Source organism: Cyprinus carpio, chromosome A3 (genome assembly GCF_018340385.1).
Source record: "Cyprinus carpio isolate SPL01 chromosome A3, ASM1834038v1, whole genome shotgun sequence".
Taxonomy (NCBI): domain Eukaryota; kingdom Metazoa; phylum Chordata; class Actinopteri; order Cypriniformes; family Cyprinidae; genus Cyprinus; species Cyprinus carpio.
Genome location: NC_056574.1, coordinates 25,290,281 through 25,305,964, shown reverse-complemented (window position 1 = coordinate 25,305,964; position 15,684 = coordinate 25,290,281). Strand labels below are relative to the sequence as shown.

Sequence of the window (15,684 nt, the reverse complement as noted above, 5' to 3'; positions counted from 1 at the left end):
TAATTTTATGGAAAATGAATGTAATGGTAGGCTACAGTAGATCACAATCTATCTATATATCTATATATCTATCTATCTATGTTAAAACCAATATGCAACCACTGAATTGTCACTTAATTTTGGGGTGATTTCTTTCTTTCTACCTCACATTTAACATTATTTGTTTGATTTATGCAACTAGACGCGCAAATGTAAGGATAAATGCGTAAGTGCGTATTGAGCCACTCTGAACGCTTATTTACAGAATGAACGAGCGGAGATGAAACGCTCGAGGTTCCCTCATCTCATCTAAGAACGTGGTGAACGAATGCAATAAAACGCGTCGAAATCGAGCACGTAATGAGCGGTCAGATGAGAATACCGTGTGTGAGAGCAGCATCTGCGCGGACGAGCCCCTGATGTCCGAGCAGCGCTCACTGTGCATGGGAATGATGAGCTCAGTGGTTTGCGCAGTGAAGTTCGGCTCTGGAATTGTTGTCATACGTCACCGAGAGGCAATTCCTCACCGAAATGATTCAGATCACTGAAAAAGCAGAAGAACCACGCTGCGACAGGTAGCTCCACAAAACCGAACCGAGGTGCATTAATAATCCACACCCAGCGAGTTTATGAATATTAAGTCTAGTATAACTTTTACGATTATGTGTGGGCTAAGTTACGTCAAGTGAGAGTTGGCATGACATTTAAAGACTCGTGAGTTTAAAACCGAGGACCGACTCACAAGATTTGAAAAACGTCGCACTGAAAACTGTTTCTCCTCGCTCGGAAACAGGGTGTAATTCTCATTTTCACCTTAAGGATGTGTAACTGACGGTATCCAGAGAGGCTGTGTGGAAAGAGGACCGTGAGACTATCCTGTGGTCCTGCTCGCAGATTCAGTCCCAGTTTCTTGCGGATTCATTTCTCAGCGCGCGAGTCTCGCGCATCTGTTTATCGAGGAAGAGTCACGGATAATTCATAAACATGCAAACCCCTGGATTAATTTGATTCATATGGTTCTGTGGTTGAATTTAAAGGATACGTCGGTGGGAATAATTATCCATTGATCCATATTTCCAACCTGGCTGGTGAGAGGAGGACTGTTGCAATGTCATCCCATTCAACATCTTTGGAGCTTTGTGGAAGAGGGATGCTGTGAGTAGCTATTATTGTGTTTTTTTCTTTCTGTCTCCCTTTGTTAAAATTCGCTTGGACCCATTATGATTTGCTATATAACATAGAATAATTTAAGTCTAACCATTCAGTTTCAAATAAAATAATTTGATGCAAGAAAACGCGGCTTTTCTTGCATCATTTAGGGATGCGCGGTCTTAAAACAGAGGCATTAAAAGAAGATACTTTATAATGTTAGGGATATAGTGGTTTTAAACAGTAAGTTGTGTTTTATAGAGTTATGTAAAAAAAAAAAAAAACTCGTGTCGTGATCATGTGAGAAGCAAATGTGAAGATTTTCCCTCAGGAATGTGCTTCGCTTTTGCTAAAACGAGGACATTTACTAATGAAAGAGACCAAATGAAAACAAAAAAAGCAGAAGGAACATAACCGTGTCATTTGTAAAGGTTTCAAATGATAGAGGACTTGTCTGTGCTTGCTTTGATGTAACACATGAATGCGGATTTTGGTCGAGTTGTTAATCCAACTTCATCAGGCTAGCCTACTTTTCTTGTTAAAACATAACGCTGGTTTTATTTTTCATTAAACAGCGGGATTGTAAATGTTACCTTTTTTTCTGTCAAAATGGATATGATTGCCCTCCTTAGTTGCTTCAGTTGTAAAGTTCCGATGCGTATTTTTTTTGTTCATTTGAATATTACAGTGTCGTACAGCTTACTGAGGTTCCAGCTGAGACCGCAAAACCTATCGCGTCAATAGGGGGCGCACTTGCATAATGGTTGTTTTGAGGAAATTAATGAGGTATCAGAAGCAATATTCCTCTAAATATATTTCCCATGTTAAGATCTCTGTCACGTTGTAAGAACACTGATATCGCATTTGCCTAAAATAACAAATGAGGCCAGTTTTATTCACGCAAACAGCAAAATCTTCATAAAATACACTCCCCCTCCATTCTCTAATTAATTTCTTTAAAATAAAAGATCATGTAAATGTAAAATGTACTTGTCAAAAGATGGCCTCCAGCCAAAGTTTGTCACATGGTTCATCATTTATTTATTCATTTATCAGTCCTTTCAGAGCGTGAAATTTGCAGATTTTTGCAACCACTCAAAAACATGATGACACAGTGTCTGCGTTGGACAAAATGTCATGTAGTGTCTTAAACCATTGATTTAAAGACAAAAAACCAGCATGCTCTGCTATATTTAAATGTCAGTGTATATGTAACAATTATTAAATCACTCTAAAGATAAGCATCTAATCTAAATGCATATCTGCAAAAATGCATCGAGGAAAAAACTTTGAGTCTTAGTCTTTAGAGACAAGCCTCTATCCAATCACACAAAGCATGATATTTTCACCAATCTCTGCTCAACTGCATTGAAACAAATCAACCATTCATGTTCGCTTGCTGTACTGAATTCTGATCAGCCGAAACTGTGTAAAATCTAGTTTGCTCATTCATTTGTCTTTAATAATGGTGATGATGTATTGTTCTTCATGAGAATTGCAGGCTCCAAAAGCCCCTGCGCCATATGCTGTTTCTCTGCAGTTTTATCCCTTGCTTTACAATGCATCTGTTTGCGTATACATGCTGGCCACAGTAGCGGAGGGCCTGTGAGCGCTCAGTCAGTCCAAGACTCTTCATGTGACGATGTCAGCTCCACTCTCTTCTGCCCTGCTTGCTGCTCAGATCTAGTGTCACATATAATGTTCATCATTTGCTCATTGCTAGCTATTCATTGCCTAAATTCCAAAATGAGATTATAAAATCCTGCGCTTCTCACAATTGTTCTGAACTAAAAGAATTGTTAAGCAATGTTGCAGAAGATCTGGAGTCATTATGTGTTTCCTCTTTAAGAAGAAACTCCTTGAAGTATATTAGATGGTATATTTTGTAAACCTCTAAATGCATTATATCACAAACAGCCTCTATTATCTTTGTGTTTTTGCTCTGCAGGGAATGAAGTCGAGCACTATGGGGTTTTCCAGGTTGGTTCTTCTGACTCTTCCAGCTCTCCTTACCCTAATCAAAATCTCACATGCGGCAGAGAAAGTGCCCATACTGAACATTGCCGTGATCCTGGGTCAAACACGCTACATCTCTGATAGAGATATACGGGCTCTGTGGAGCAAAGATGATCCCATTGACGTCAACGTGGTGACCCTGCTGGTGAATGAAACAGACCCCAAAAGCATCATTACCCATGTGTGCGATCTCATGTCTGGGACTAAAATCCATGGGGTGGTGTTTGGGGACGGCACGGACCAGGAAGCCATCGCCCAGATTTTGGATTTTATTTCCTCTCAGACGTTGATACCCATTCTGGGGATCCATGGCGGCTCATCCATGATCATGGCAGATAAGGTCAGTCATCAGCTCACCTGGAGCTGGGTACATCGAATACTACAGTGCTTTACAGATTTGTTAACTCCAGATCTAGAGCGGAAGATGAGATTGAAATATTATTGAGATCACAAAATGAGTTCAGTGGGTAGAAATGTGCACCTTAATGTGGTTTGGTAATGACAATGATGTAAAATAATGTAATTAGTGCAACATGCAATCGTGCCTTAAGTGTTTCCCTGACAAATTACTATATGGAGTTATTTCACGACATAAGCTTCATCAAAAAAGCTGGAGTAATCACTTTACTGAACCTGATAACAAATATCTCTTTATATTGAACCATCATAATTTCAATCACATCTGTCATAATGCAATACTCATTTGAACAGCAAGAAGGATGAACGACCCCCCCCCCCCCCCAAATCAGATCTGAGATCAGTTTTTGTTACAATTTAAGATATTAAACTTAGAGAGGTGATTATTTGGCACTCTTTAGACTTTGTTCCATTTTCATTACCTACCACTAACTGCGCATCTGAATCCCCACTCGCTATAAAATCTTGTTGCAGACTTGCATAGAGTTTGTAAAATAATTCTGTTTCTCATGAGCACTCTCGCTGCTGCATTTAAATATGTTTACTTGCTTTTCATCTCGGGATATCGCTGTATCAAATGAAGCAACGCTTAGAAAACTTATTCTTCTGAGATTTTCTTCAGCGGTACATTAAGTCATTCTAAAGCACTCTGTGTTGATCCTTAAGGAGATAAATATCTGCACTGTTTTAACTTACAGGGATATTTGCATCTTCTTTTGTTGAATAATACATCATGTGCACAAATTTTAAACTGTATATTTGAGTTGATTGAGTTTATACTACCGGTGACATGGTAGTATGGTTTACATACATCTACGTCACGGCAGCATTATGAAATCCCTATATGCTACAGCTCTTCAAATATGCAATTTTATCCAAATGTTGCATTTTAGTGTCATGTCATATGATTTGATTCTTGCATTTATTGGTTAGGAGAGACCAGGCGAAATGAATGGAAGCTCATGGCATTTTCATTCTTCAAGAGACAAGAAAGCATACATGTGGTAATTAATGTTGGGCCGCTGGGCAGGTCTTACTTAATTTAGTACCCATGCAGCAGGATTTGAGCCCAATAAACACAGGGATCATTGGCATGTGTCAGGGGATCCTTTGTTTTATATTTAAAGTGTTGCCTCCCACTGAATGCGGGCACGCTCTCGGCTAGTTACAGCCAAAGATCAACTGACTGTCTTATTGATGTTTTTAGGCTGCTTTCCCATGTATCTTCAGCCTGAAGCAACTGATTTAAGACACATGATTGTCATTTAATATACGCAGGTGCCAAGAGAGGCAACATACAACGGAGATGGCCATTTAGATAATTTAGTTTTTTCTCTCCTCCATCACTGACAGAGAAATGCAGTGATCTGTCTTTCCAGTGTCGATATATGAATTCTGAAGTGCTTATCCATTTATATACCCCTAATAGATTCCCAGTAGATTCAATATATGCACACTGTGGTTCAGACTGAGGTCCTTGCTATCTTGACACTGGTATAAAGATCCTTTCATATGATTCAACATATTTTCAGATGTAGTCAAAAATGAATGTGACCACATTGCATTTATAAACACTAATCTGACCTGATGCATCCTCATCTGTCAGTCAACCACTGTACTAAAACAAGGGTTTTAAACTTTGCAAGTTACTTGTGGCTTTTAAAGAACTCCTTTAATACGTCTGAAATCAACAGTGCAGATATTTTATGCTTTAAGCATGTTTAGCTGGGACCCAAATAACAATCCTACACTCATCAAAGTAAAGGCTTTTCATTGGCATCTATAGTTCCATGAAAACCCTTTGACATCCATGGAATCTTTCCATTCCACAAAAGGTTTTTAAAGTGGAAAAAGGTTTTTTAGATTTTTAAAATGTTCTTTACAATAAGAAAAAAAAGGGGCACTGTTAGGTCCTTTGGAGACCCAGAATGGTTTAAGAAGTGTAGAATGTTTTGCCATGATTATATTTGACACAGACATTCACATGTTGGTGAATTTTTCTGTTCCGGGCAGATACCATTATTCTTATTATGACCTCATTTAAGGCATGTAGAGCACTTAAGATGTTCATGGACTTGGCGTTTGGGGAGACTGCAGATCATTATGTTCTCTTTTGGTTAAGAAACAACCCTCAATAGCCTTCAAGTGCTGTCAGTTTGGAGGAGGGACTCGTCAACCCGGAGAAGTGTGTAATGCATGCAAGAGCACACCATGGTGCAGGGATGGACTGAAAAATCAGCCCGGGACCTATCTTATAATTTCAGATGATAAGAGTCATTCTGAAATATTATTAGGTATGTTAAGTTTTACTTCTGTCACTCTCTCACTGCCTGGCTTATCTTACCTGACTCTTTGGTGTAATTCTCTAGACAACCTACTGTTTTCAAGTTGACACAGAGTATTCAATTTTCAGCATCATTACTCCAGTCTCCAGTGTCACATGATCCTTCAGAAATCATTCTAATATGCTGATTTGGTGTTCAAGAAACATTTCTTATTATTGTGTAAATTGTGATGCAATCTACACAATAATAAGAAATGTTTCTTGAACATTCATGGTGTAGTTATGGTATCTACCAGCAGGGGCCAACTGGGCCATACTAACCAGCCTTTTGATGTTAACCAAGAAATGTTTAAACAAACCTAACTGTAACATTTTGCTACAGTCCTAATAATACTTTTGAGTTCTGAACTGGGTCCTGTGAATCATATCCTTTGAGTGCTTTATGTTGTTTATATGAAAATTCATTAACAAAGACCTGCTGTGAACAAGCAGAGCACTAATGTTTACTGTTCAAAAATAAGAGAGCATTTATGAACATACAAATTATGAAACATAATTAACTTGATGCCATCTTACAACTAATAACCTGTTGTTGCTGTAGATGAGGGAACCTCCACAGGGTGGAGATTTTCAGTTAAATTATTAATTAACATCAATGAGGCCATTGTGATGTCACAGCTTTTTTCAAGACCGCCATATTGCTTTTCCATTCTACTAGTGAGAACATAGTAATAACAGTCCCCTTAAATAGAGGCTTTTGTGTATCCTCATTGTGTTCTTTACTGTTCGCTCTATTTGTGATTTCAGCGAGTGCTAATCTAGCCTCATGCACACAATTTGCAGGTGTGTCCAACGAAATGCCCCAGTTGTATTCATCTCAAACGATTCTGAGCCACCCTCCTGAACAAAATAATTGCGCTATTGTAAAGCAACACAGCAGAGATTGCAAATATCTCCTCAAATGCTAATGTCCTGATCCCCTGAGCCTCTTCTGAGATGTATAATGATGTAACTAGTGTTGAGGGACATGCATATCTGTTTCCTTCTGAAATGGCACAGTTGTAGATGGGATGCCTTAAAACTCACACAGATGTTCAGTGTCCAGTATGTTGTCTCTAGCTGTTACCTTTGAGAAGTTAAACATGGCTACCTATTATCATTCTTTACTAGCATTACAGAGATGGTGGCTTGTACAAAGGGTGCGGAACTCATCAGATTACAGCAAATGTCCGTGGGACAAGCGTTACGGCACTCTCTTGATTATAGTTGTGGTTTCTTGTGTGCCTGGCTCCAATGGACAGGAGAGCAAGAAAAAGAATTCAATTAGCTAACCGCTATTTCCAAGGCAATAAGGCTTTGCACAACGGTGCTGGAAAGTAATGATGAAAGGAAGCACCTTCCCACAGGAAAATCTCTGTAAAATCTCAGTTGTTTCTCCTATATTGCAATGAGAAACTATATGAAGAACAAATTGAGAATTTAGCTATTGATGTATATTCCGTTTATTTAAAACTGAATAAAAGAGTCATTTAAATATGAGCCTGTTTCTCTATAACAAATGTTCAAAAAGTAGTTTTACACACAAATATGTGCCTACACATGGTTAGGGAATGAGACCCATTTTGCTCATATTTGCCAAGATATCAAAGTCTTTAACCAAAAGTAAAAGATTTCAAAATGAACTCAAACATTTATGTTCAAATTCTTGCTAAACCAAATGATCTGAGATACTGTATGCACATCAACATTACAGTTCTTTATTCTTACAGGATCTCAACAATCGTCTCATTTGCAACTTAATTGAGAACTCAACTCCATTATGTCTCTTGAGCTATGAATGAACAACCTTTGAGCAACAACATTTTGCTGAGAGTTAGTGTCTGTCACTGTTAAGATGGCTGATACCACGTTTATTCAGAAAAGCTTTAGACAGCGCAGTTTTTCTAAAAAAAAAAAAAAAAAATGTTTTCCATTTCTGCTCCACATGCTCATTTCTAGATCTAAGAACAGATCTCTGGGTTGGGTTGAATTCTACAGAGCTTGTGATTCTAGTCAGTTTATGGTCTGTTTGCATTGCATGTAAAGTCAGTGTTCAGAAAATACAAGGAATAGTGGATTAACAGCCCATTAAAAATTTGCATTTAATCCTTCTTTTGCCATTAAAAGTAATTGTAGAACTAATTTTGATGCTAACAGGCATCAGCTCGGTGATAATATGAGTCCAAGCGGTGTTTTGTTGCAAATTAAACCATATAAAATCACTAGGCTGAATTGAATTGAATAGAAAAACAGTCATCTTCAGTTTCATAGATTAATGCCATGTTTCCATTTATTCCCTCCTGGAGGCATAAACAGTTGTTATTTGGAACGATTCTGAAAACAGCCTTCATTAATTCAACTAATATACTATTTGAGAAACAGAGATGTATTCACTGGGATATGGCATACTGCACGTGTTACTTAAAGGTTCATATTTTTATCAGTATTAAAATACTCCCTCTTTTCTCAGCAAGATGCAGAGACAGCTGTTAGTAAGTGATTTGTGGGCAGCAACATTGGTTCAACGTATGGCATGAGATTCGGGGTGGGACTGTCTGTCCAACCAGTGGTTTAAAAGCTAAATTGTTATTAAAAATGATAATCATCATTTTTGCAGACACATTTGAAAGAGAAAAGCTAAGAAAGAGATTGTTCTTTAAAGAATCTTTGATTGAATAGTCCTTTGTGGAACCAAAAATGTTTTTTTCTATGGCATCACTTGAAGATCCTTTTGAAGCACCTTTATTTTTAAGAGTGTTGACCCCTGGAAACGCTGCGGTTCAGACTTTGCTGATGTCACTATTAATGAAGGATGTTATGAAGACAAGGTAGTTTGCACAAAAGCAATCTAGGGTCACAGGCTAGTCGTCTGTTGTTTCGTTCGTTAAATGCTGCAAATTATTTACCATCAATTATGAGGTAAATGAAGCCTCTGACATTTATTAGACAACAAAGGTCTAGCTGAGAGATTGACCCCACAGCTATATGCTCTCTTATGTAAGCACAAATCCTTTGGAGGGTGTAATCACACATTGGGCCACTTGCTAACAGGGGACCTTAACAGCCAAACTGTAATCTTACGTAAGGCAGGCTGGAAGTACAGGACGGGTTTGAAAATGACAATGAATTCACTGTGTTATGAAGCTTGGCTCATTAATTAAAAACAGGTCAGTGCAGCTGTGAAGGGTGAGGCATGAGGCAGATGTTTTTCTGGGTGCTGCGGAGTTCTTGTTTGGCCCGGTTAAGGGCACAAAATGTTAATTTGATTTCTTTAAAGTGTTACAGTGCTTTACACAGCGTATGAACACTATATACTTACAGTGTACTATAAATGCATTTCATGGTATGAGTTCTGATTTGAATCACTTCATTCAAAAATAACATTTACTCACCCTTATAAATTTATACCCTTATAAATACTCACCCCTTAAAAAATGTCTTTCTTCTGTGGAACACAAAATTGACACTTTCAGTAATTATATTCTTGCTCTTTTCTGTGCAGTTACAATAAATGGAAACCAGAGCTTTTAAGTTTAAAAAATGCAAAAGTTCCATAAAAGTGGTTCATATTAATACTGCATTATATTTATATTTATATAATTTATTTAAATATAAAAATCTATTTATTTATTAATTAAGTCTTCTGAAGCCTTACTGTATGCGTTTCATTCTTTTGATTCACTGGCAATCTTCTAAGTTGTATGTCACTGTGACCAGATCAGTCAAAATTGTGAACAAATCATTTAGATCAGTTTTGTGAACTGAATCAACAATTCATCGAAAAGTTCAGACACAAAAGAACTATTCATTCACAAATCAGACATGAATACAACAAGGAGAGCTAGGGCAGATACCAATATTTTCTGTCTTTTTTGTCTGTTTCTCACACAAAGCTGTTGTATGACTTCAGAAGACTTCTGTATGAATTCTCATTCACTGTTTGTGAAGTGACGTTTTGTGTTCACCGAGAAAATAAAGTCAGGTTTTGAATGACACGAGGGTAAGCAAAGGATAACAGAATTTTCAGTTTTGAGTGAACTATCAGTTTAATGGATATGATAGAATAGCCACTATTGGAATTAAAATGTACTGTAGAATAACAATCATCCAAGTCTTGAAGCAGAGACTGAAATGCTTCCAAACAGTGTAAGACAAGCATTCAGACTTCACATTACTAAGTGCCAAAAATTTACTTATGCTTTGCATCAAACTTTTTAGTGCCTGATACTGTATTTTTGGCAGGGGAGGACTGCATCCACACAGCACACTGTTTGGCTTTCATGTGACTGCAAAATGAATAAAGCATTCTTCTGGACTTGCTTGTCCTCAGCCGAGGCGAGATGCACTGCAGTGCTCATGCAGCGAGGACAATTACATCTGAATACACTCCTCTGAATTGGTACAGTTCCTTGTCAGATGCAGTGAACTGTGCTCAAAGACAGAAAATGGAAGTGGATGGCATAAATTAAATATATTTTTCTTTGTGCTCCATGCATTCATTAGAAACACTTTTTATGTACGATGGCCCAGCAAAAGTTAGAAGACTGTTGATTGTTAATTGCTAACAAAAGCAAGGCATAGTCTTGAGGAAGATTGAAGCCGTATCCCTGGGGAGATAAAGGAACAGCATCGAGTAGCATTGTTCTCTTTCTGCAGAGCTCAGGCTATTAATGTTAAGGATGTTGAACCTGCTCTGGAGTCTGGAATAGGTCCACTTATTCAGAAGAACACTCACATGTACATAATGCACTGAACCATACCTATAGAGGCTTCGCTAAATTGTTAATAGAGAACCATTCAAGGTGATTCTCAAGCTAAAGAATAACTGTGGAAAGAAAGCATTTCAGTCCTGAAGCTGTTAAGCATCATGAGCAAACCTTTTTCACATTGAGCTGCAGTTCCTCCAGGCACTAGAGGCTGAATTTAATAGAGGTTATCCAAACAGAATTATTATGCAAATGTATTACAAAAGCGTGTCCTTGAGGGTTTTGATTGGATAATTGATTAACAGAGACTTAACATCTTAATCGATAGCAAGATATTGACCTGTTTTGTGCTCAACAGGAGGTTCGCTGTGCTTAATTATGAATGGCCTGAAGCAATTTAAGGTCATTTTTTCACAGTTTTTTTTTCAGAGTGTGACCATTTAATATATATATATATATGTGCACATACATTAGCATAAAAAGGTCAGTTTGGGACAGAGACCATCCATGTGTGATCAGTTCTTATTTTTTTCTCCTGAACCCATGATCCTTTCTAAAATCGTCTCACGCCTTGAGAGTAAACTAGTTTTTGTTCTACTTCTTACCATGTTCCTTCGTTCTCAATACATGGACATGCCTTAAAATAGGTCCAAAGGTAGCAAAGATAAATGACAAAACAGCTGAGTTTTTCAGGGTCAGCTTTGACAAATGAGGCAGCAGATTTTCTGAGCTCCAGAGACTTCCACAGTTAGGTCGCTAATCTCAGGATGTGAAGGGAAATGCATTTTTGTTATGCTGGAGGCAGCAGTCGAAGTCTTGAAATAGTGCTGTTTGCTAATGTAAATGCACATAGCTGTACTTAGTTGTCAGGGATGTAGGGGATAAACATCAGTCTCTGGTTTAGATTAGATGAAATTCTTGTTTCTGAAACCTTGACTGGTTTTTGTGCGCAACAAAAACCAAAGAGTTTCAGCATGGGAGCATGCGCGAGTCGTGACAGCCCTCCTTAGAAAGGAAAGTGTAGAGGCGTTCTGGTTTATAAAGTGTCCTTGAAGATGTACGGAACATTGAGGGGAAAACGTCAAAGAGTTTACTTCATCGGTAGAGTGACAGTGTTCATCAGTAATAAGGAATATTGTAAGATGCTACAATGTGCTGCGTGGAGAATGAATGAAAAAAGAATTTGAAAGAAGCTGTTCACTGTAGCTGAAAAGAGTGATTATGTGGCTGATTAATAACAGCTTCCCACATTACTCAGTTTCTGAGGTGGAAAGATGAGCTTCACACTTGAGATTTGCCTCAATGTAGGTCAAAATTGACTGTACATACAGCCTAGACTATGTACGTTCACGTGTTATAGAAAGATATATTTGGACCACCCCAAAAAAAATTAAAAAAAAATTGTTTAGTCTTAACCCTAGGCCTAGGAAAAAATAGGTAAATAATAATAAACAAAACTAAAATCAATAATTTTAAATGCTACACGTGAATTTAGGCATCACACCATTGTAATGTAGAGCATGAAAAATAGATATTCATTTTGAGAAATGTAATAAATAGTACATTTATCAGTGTTATTAAATGATCTGTGTTTTCAGCGTTATTTGTTATTTAAAATAATGTGTATGGTACGACATGAGGTTTGTTAAATTATGACAGAATGTCATAATTTCATTTATCATATCCTATAATGATATAATGATATATATCCCATATCAATATAATCTGTATTCATATAATCTGTAACACAATCTCTAATGTCGGCCAATAACTGATATATTGTAGTGAACAAAAATGATCAAAAACAGCTCTCATTTTGGCTTCAGAAGTCATTTTAAAGCATATTATGAGTCCTGAGTCTGTTCAGAAAAACAGTCAATGAACCAAATCAAAGGGTGGCTATTAACACGCTTTGAAAAGCTGGGGTTACTTTAACCAGGTGGTGTATTTTCAGCATCAGGCTGGCGGCAGTCCAAGCGCACCAGAGGACTTAACAAACACAGGTTCAAAACCAATTACCTTCATAGGAGGTGAATGATAAAGGAACACTTAACTGTAAAATATCACATTTCCTGAGGAGATTTATTGGATTATAGGGGAAAGAGGTACTTGTATGCTCCATTTTATTTCTAAATTGAGATTCGAAAATAGCAGATGCGCCGCAAAGATCTCTCTGTGACACAGTTTCTCTTGGAAGTGTCTGTGATTATTGCCAGGATGGTGCATATTGAACTCCTCAGAAGTCAATGTGAAACATGTGTTTTGCCCCAAAGGACTGAAGTCTTTACTGGAGTTTGGTGCATAGAAAGTAGGCCCAAGGGCAGAGCTGTGAAATCTTCTATGCCAGCTGAGTTCCACCCCATACAGACAGCTGTCGTAGCTCAGTAGGACTGGCTTTGATCTGTTTTTTGTGTGCGTGTAGCGAAGAACCGGGACTGAGCAGGGTCAGAGGTAAGTGTGTGTAAGGTTAATGGCGTTACTGAATCGCTGCCTATGGAAATGTGACTTAAGCTTTTTAATTAAAGTCCTCGTGACATTCCCTTTAGTCAGGCAATAGCTGCTCGTCATGGCTATTCACGTGGCACCTGTGTGTAAAGACTTGTTCCAGGGCTCTAGACTAACTTTTTGCACTGGTTGCACTGGTGCGCCTAACTTTTTTTCTTAGGTGCACCAGCACAAAAGTTAGGTGCACCCAAATTTTCGAACGCATTGCATTTACCACCACAGTTTTACAAGTTCACTTTTTTTTTAAATCGCTGTAAATGTAGGCAATATTGACTTGTAAATGCTTAACTAACAAGCTGGTCAACATAAAGTTCTTTATTTGAAGCACAATTCTACAAGAAAGGTAACTTACTGAAAAAGTGTTGGTGCTTAAAGTGCTTCACTGAGCTGAAATTTAAACTTAAAACATCCCAAGATAAATTAAATAAAAAGAAAGTCTAAATTAAGTGTTTTAAGGGCTTCAAACTGAAAATCTCATGACTCAGTGTCTTATGGACTATCCTCCATTGCAGTCACATGCCCCACGGATGGCCAACTCCTGTAGTTTGGCCTTCTTGATCTTTGGCCTTGGTTAAACCAGCTGGCCACACTCTCTCTAGCATCAAAATCTTCCAGACTTGGCCCCTGTACACTGATTCTGATCAGATCTTCCACTGTGTCTGAATGAAGGGATGCTCTAGTGTCTGATCTGAACAGCTAAACACTGCCTAAACAGCTTATACTACTGTCTCAGCTATTACAATAGTTCAGTTTCATATGTAATAGCAAAGGGATTATATTTCATTTCATTTTTTTAAGTTAATTTAGAGAAATGTTTGGAGCATTTTTTGTTTGTTAAATATAAGTTTTAGTTGTTTTTTTTTAAGTAACGACCAAGCGGCCAGCGGCAGACAGTGAGCCTATGTTTGATCAATTTAGCCTTCTCAAATCATCACGACGTTCCTAAAATAAAATCTATAGATATAAAACAGTTCAAGCATATAACAATGTTTAAACGTTAGACCCAGATAAATGTGCGCTATATCCAATATTTTGTGTGGAGATGCTTCAGGACATGGAGACGCCAGTGTGATCACTTGCATGTTTTTCAGTAGATATGCCATCATTTTTGCACATAAAGGTAAGAGTAATACATCATTTGTAACTGCAAAGGGTCTTTTATTTGTGTGCACTCACAATATCAACAAAACGTTGTGCTTTTATGAAATAAAGAAAACAAACACAATGCACTTTCTGCATCTCGTCTTTAACAGGTGTACACTAATGAACCGAACTCAGTGAAAACATGCCTCACAGACATGATAAATATATCTATAGAAAGCTTTAAATGATTACTTAATGAAATAAAACAAAACGAAAACAAAAACACTTTCATTATAATCATAATCCATAAAGATGCACTTCTCTCTAAAGGCGCGTTTAATGAGATGGGACGAGTCAGGATCAGCAACTTCATCCTTGCGACACAGACTCAGAAAACACTTGTTTATTAGTAAATAATTCAAATATCTTCTTACTATTTCCCCCTGTCACATTTATGGTAATTATTTTTGTCAGTGCTTTGCAGCAAGCTTGAGCCTATTGCGTGTATTTGAGCGGAAAACTGTTCAGCTGCGCTGCTGCTGACGGAACAATAAACACCATCGAGCCGCTCTTGTCAGTCGCGGTAGCACGGTCTCATGTTGTTTCCACCAGCGCGGCAATTCTTTTTTTCATCTAATTGATGGATGTCTAAAATATAAAAGTAAGGACGGGAGGCCCGGGCAGCGTCTGAACTATGATGTGAAAATTATCCCGAAGCCCGGCTTGAAAGGCGTAAAAAAGTCGGGGTCTGTCGGGCTCAGGCTGAAATGGAGGGCTCTAGTGTCTGTTGTTGAACCACAGGGAAACTTTCAGACTCGCGAGACTTTTTTTTCCCCTCGAACGGCTGGTTGCACCGGTGCGACCTCTGTTTTTTTTAGTCGCACCATTGAGAAATTAGGTCGCATGTGTGACCAAATTGGTCGCACTCTGTGTTCACAAGTTCAGTGCAGCTAAACCAGAAGAAAATGTAATATATTTGCAAATGTTCTTTCCTTCACTAGTATGTGTGTGTTCGAATCTTCTTGCTTGAAACGTTTCTGACCATCAGTTATTTGTCAAATGTGTCATATTCTTGTTATAGGAATCATGTCCAAATTATACCCTGCAAGAGCGGGAAAATTCGGACCACGTGCTTGATAAGATAACATATGATTTATGAATGGGGACAAACAATGCAACACCCCGAGAAAAGACAATATCTAATTGGTCAAGACAACATTTGAGGTGTGGCCAAAATGCCAGTTTAAATACTCAGGACACCATCAAATTTTGCTTTTAGCCTTTGCTTTTTAGCTTTTGCATTTGGTCATGCTTTGTCATCACTTTTAGCGTTCTTCGAGCGCCGTTCCAGCGTGCTTCGGCCTGCACGCCTGCTGCTACTTAGCCACGATGAGAAGAAACACCACCTAGTCTCGTCAAACTTTACTTCTATTCTTTTACTTTAGTTTCTTTTCTGTTGAGAGTTTCGTGTTCTGAGTTAAGTTTTGTAACGCCGTGTCTCTGAGT

General features: G+C 38.1%; 1 protein-coding gene across 1 annotated transcript in view; it reads left to right on the top strand.

The window, feature by feature from the left end:
• The first annotated feature begins 224 nt into the window (after positions 1 to 224).
• LOC109055817 (glutamate receptor ionotropic, NMDA 2A-like) overlaps positions 225 to 15,684 on the top strand; it is a 123,660-nt gene continuing 108,200 nt past the window's right edge. The window contains exons 1-2 of the mRNA XM_042725861.1: positions 225 to 1,134; positions 3,077 to 3,484. Of these exons, the coding sequence (XP_042581795.1) occupies positions 3,080 to 3,484 (405 nt within the window). The 5' untranslated portion in view covers positions 225 to 1,134; positions 3,077 to 3,079. The remainder of the gene's footprint in view (positions 1,135 to 3,076; positions 3,485 to 15,684) is intronic.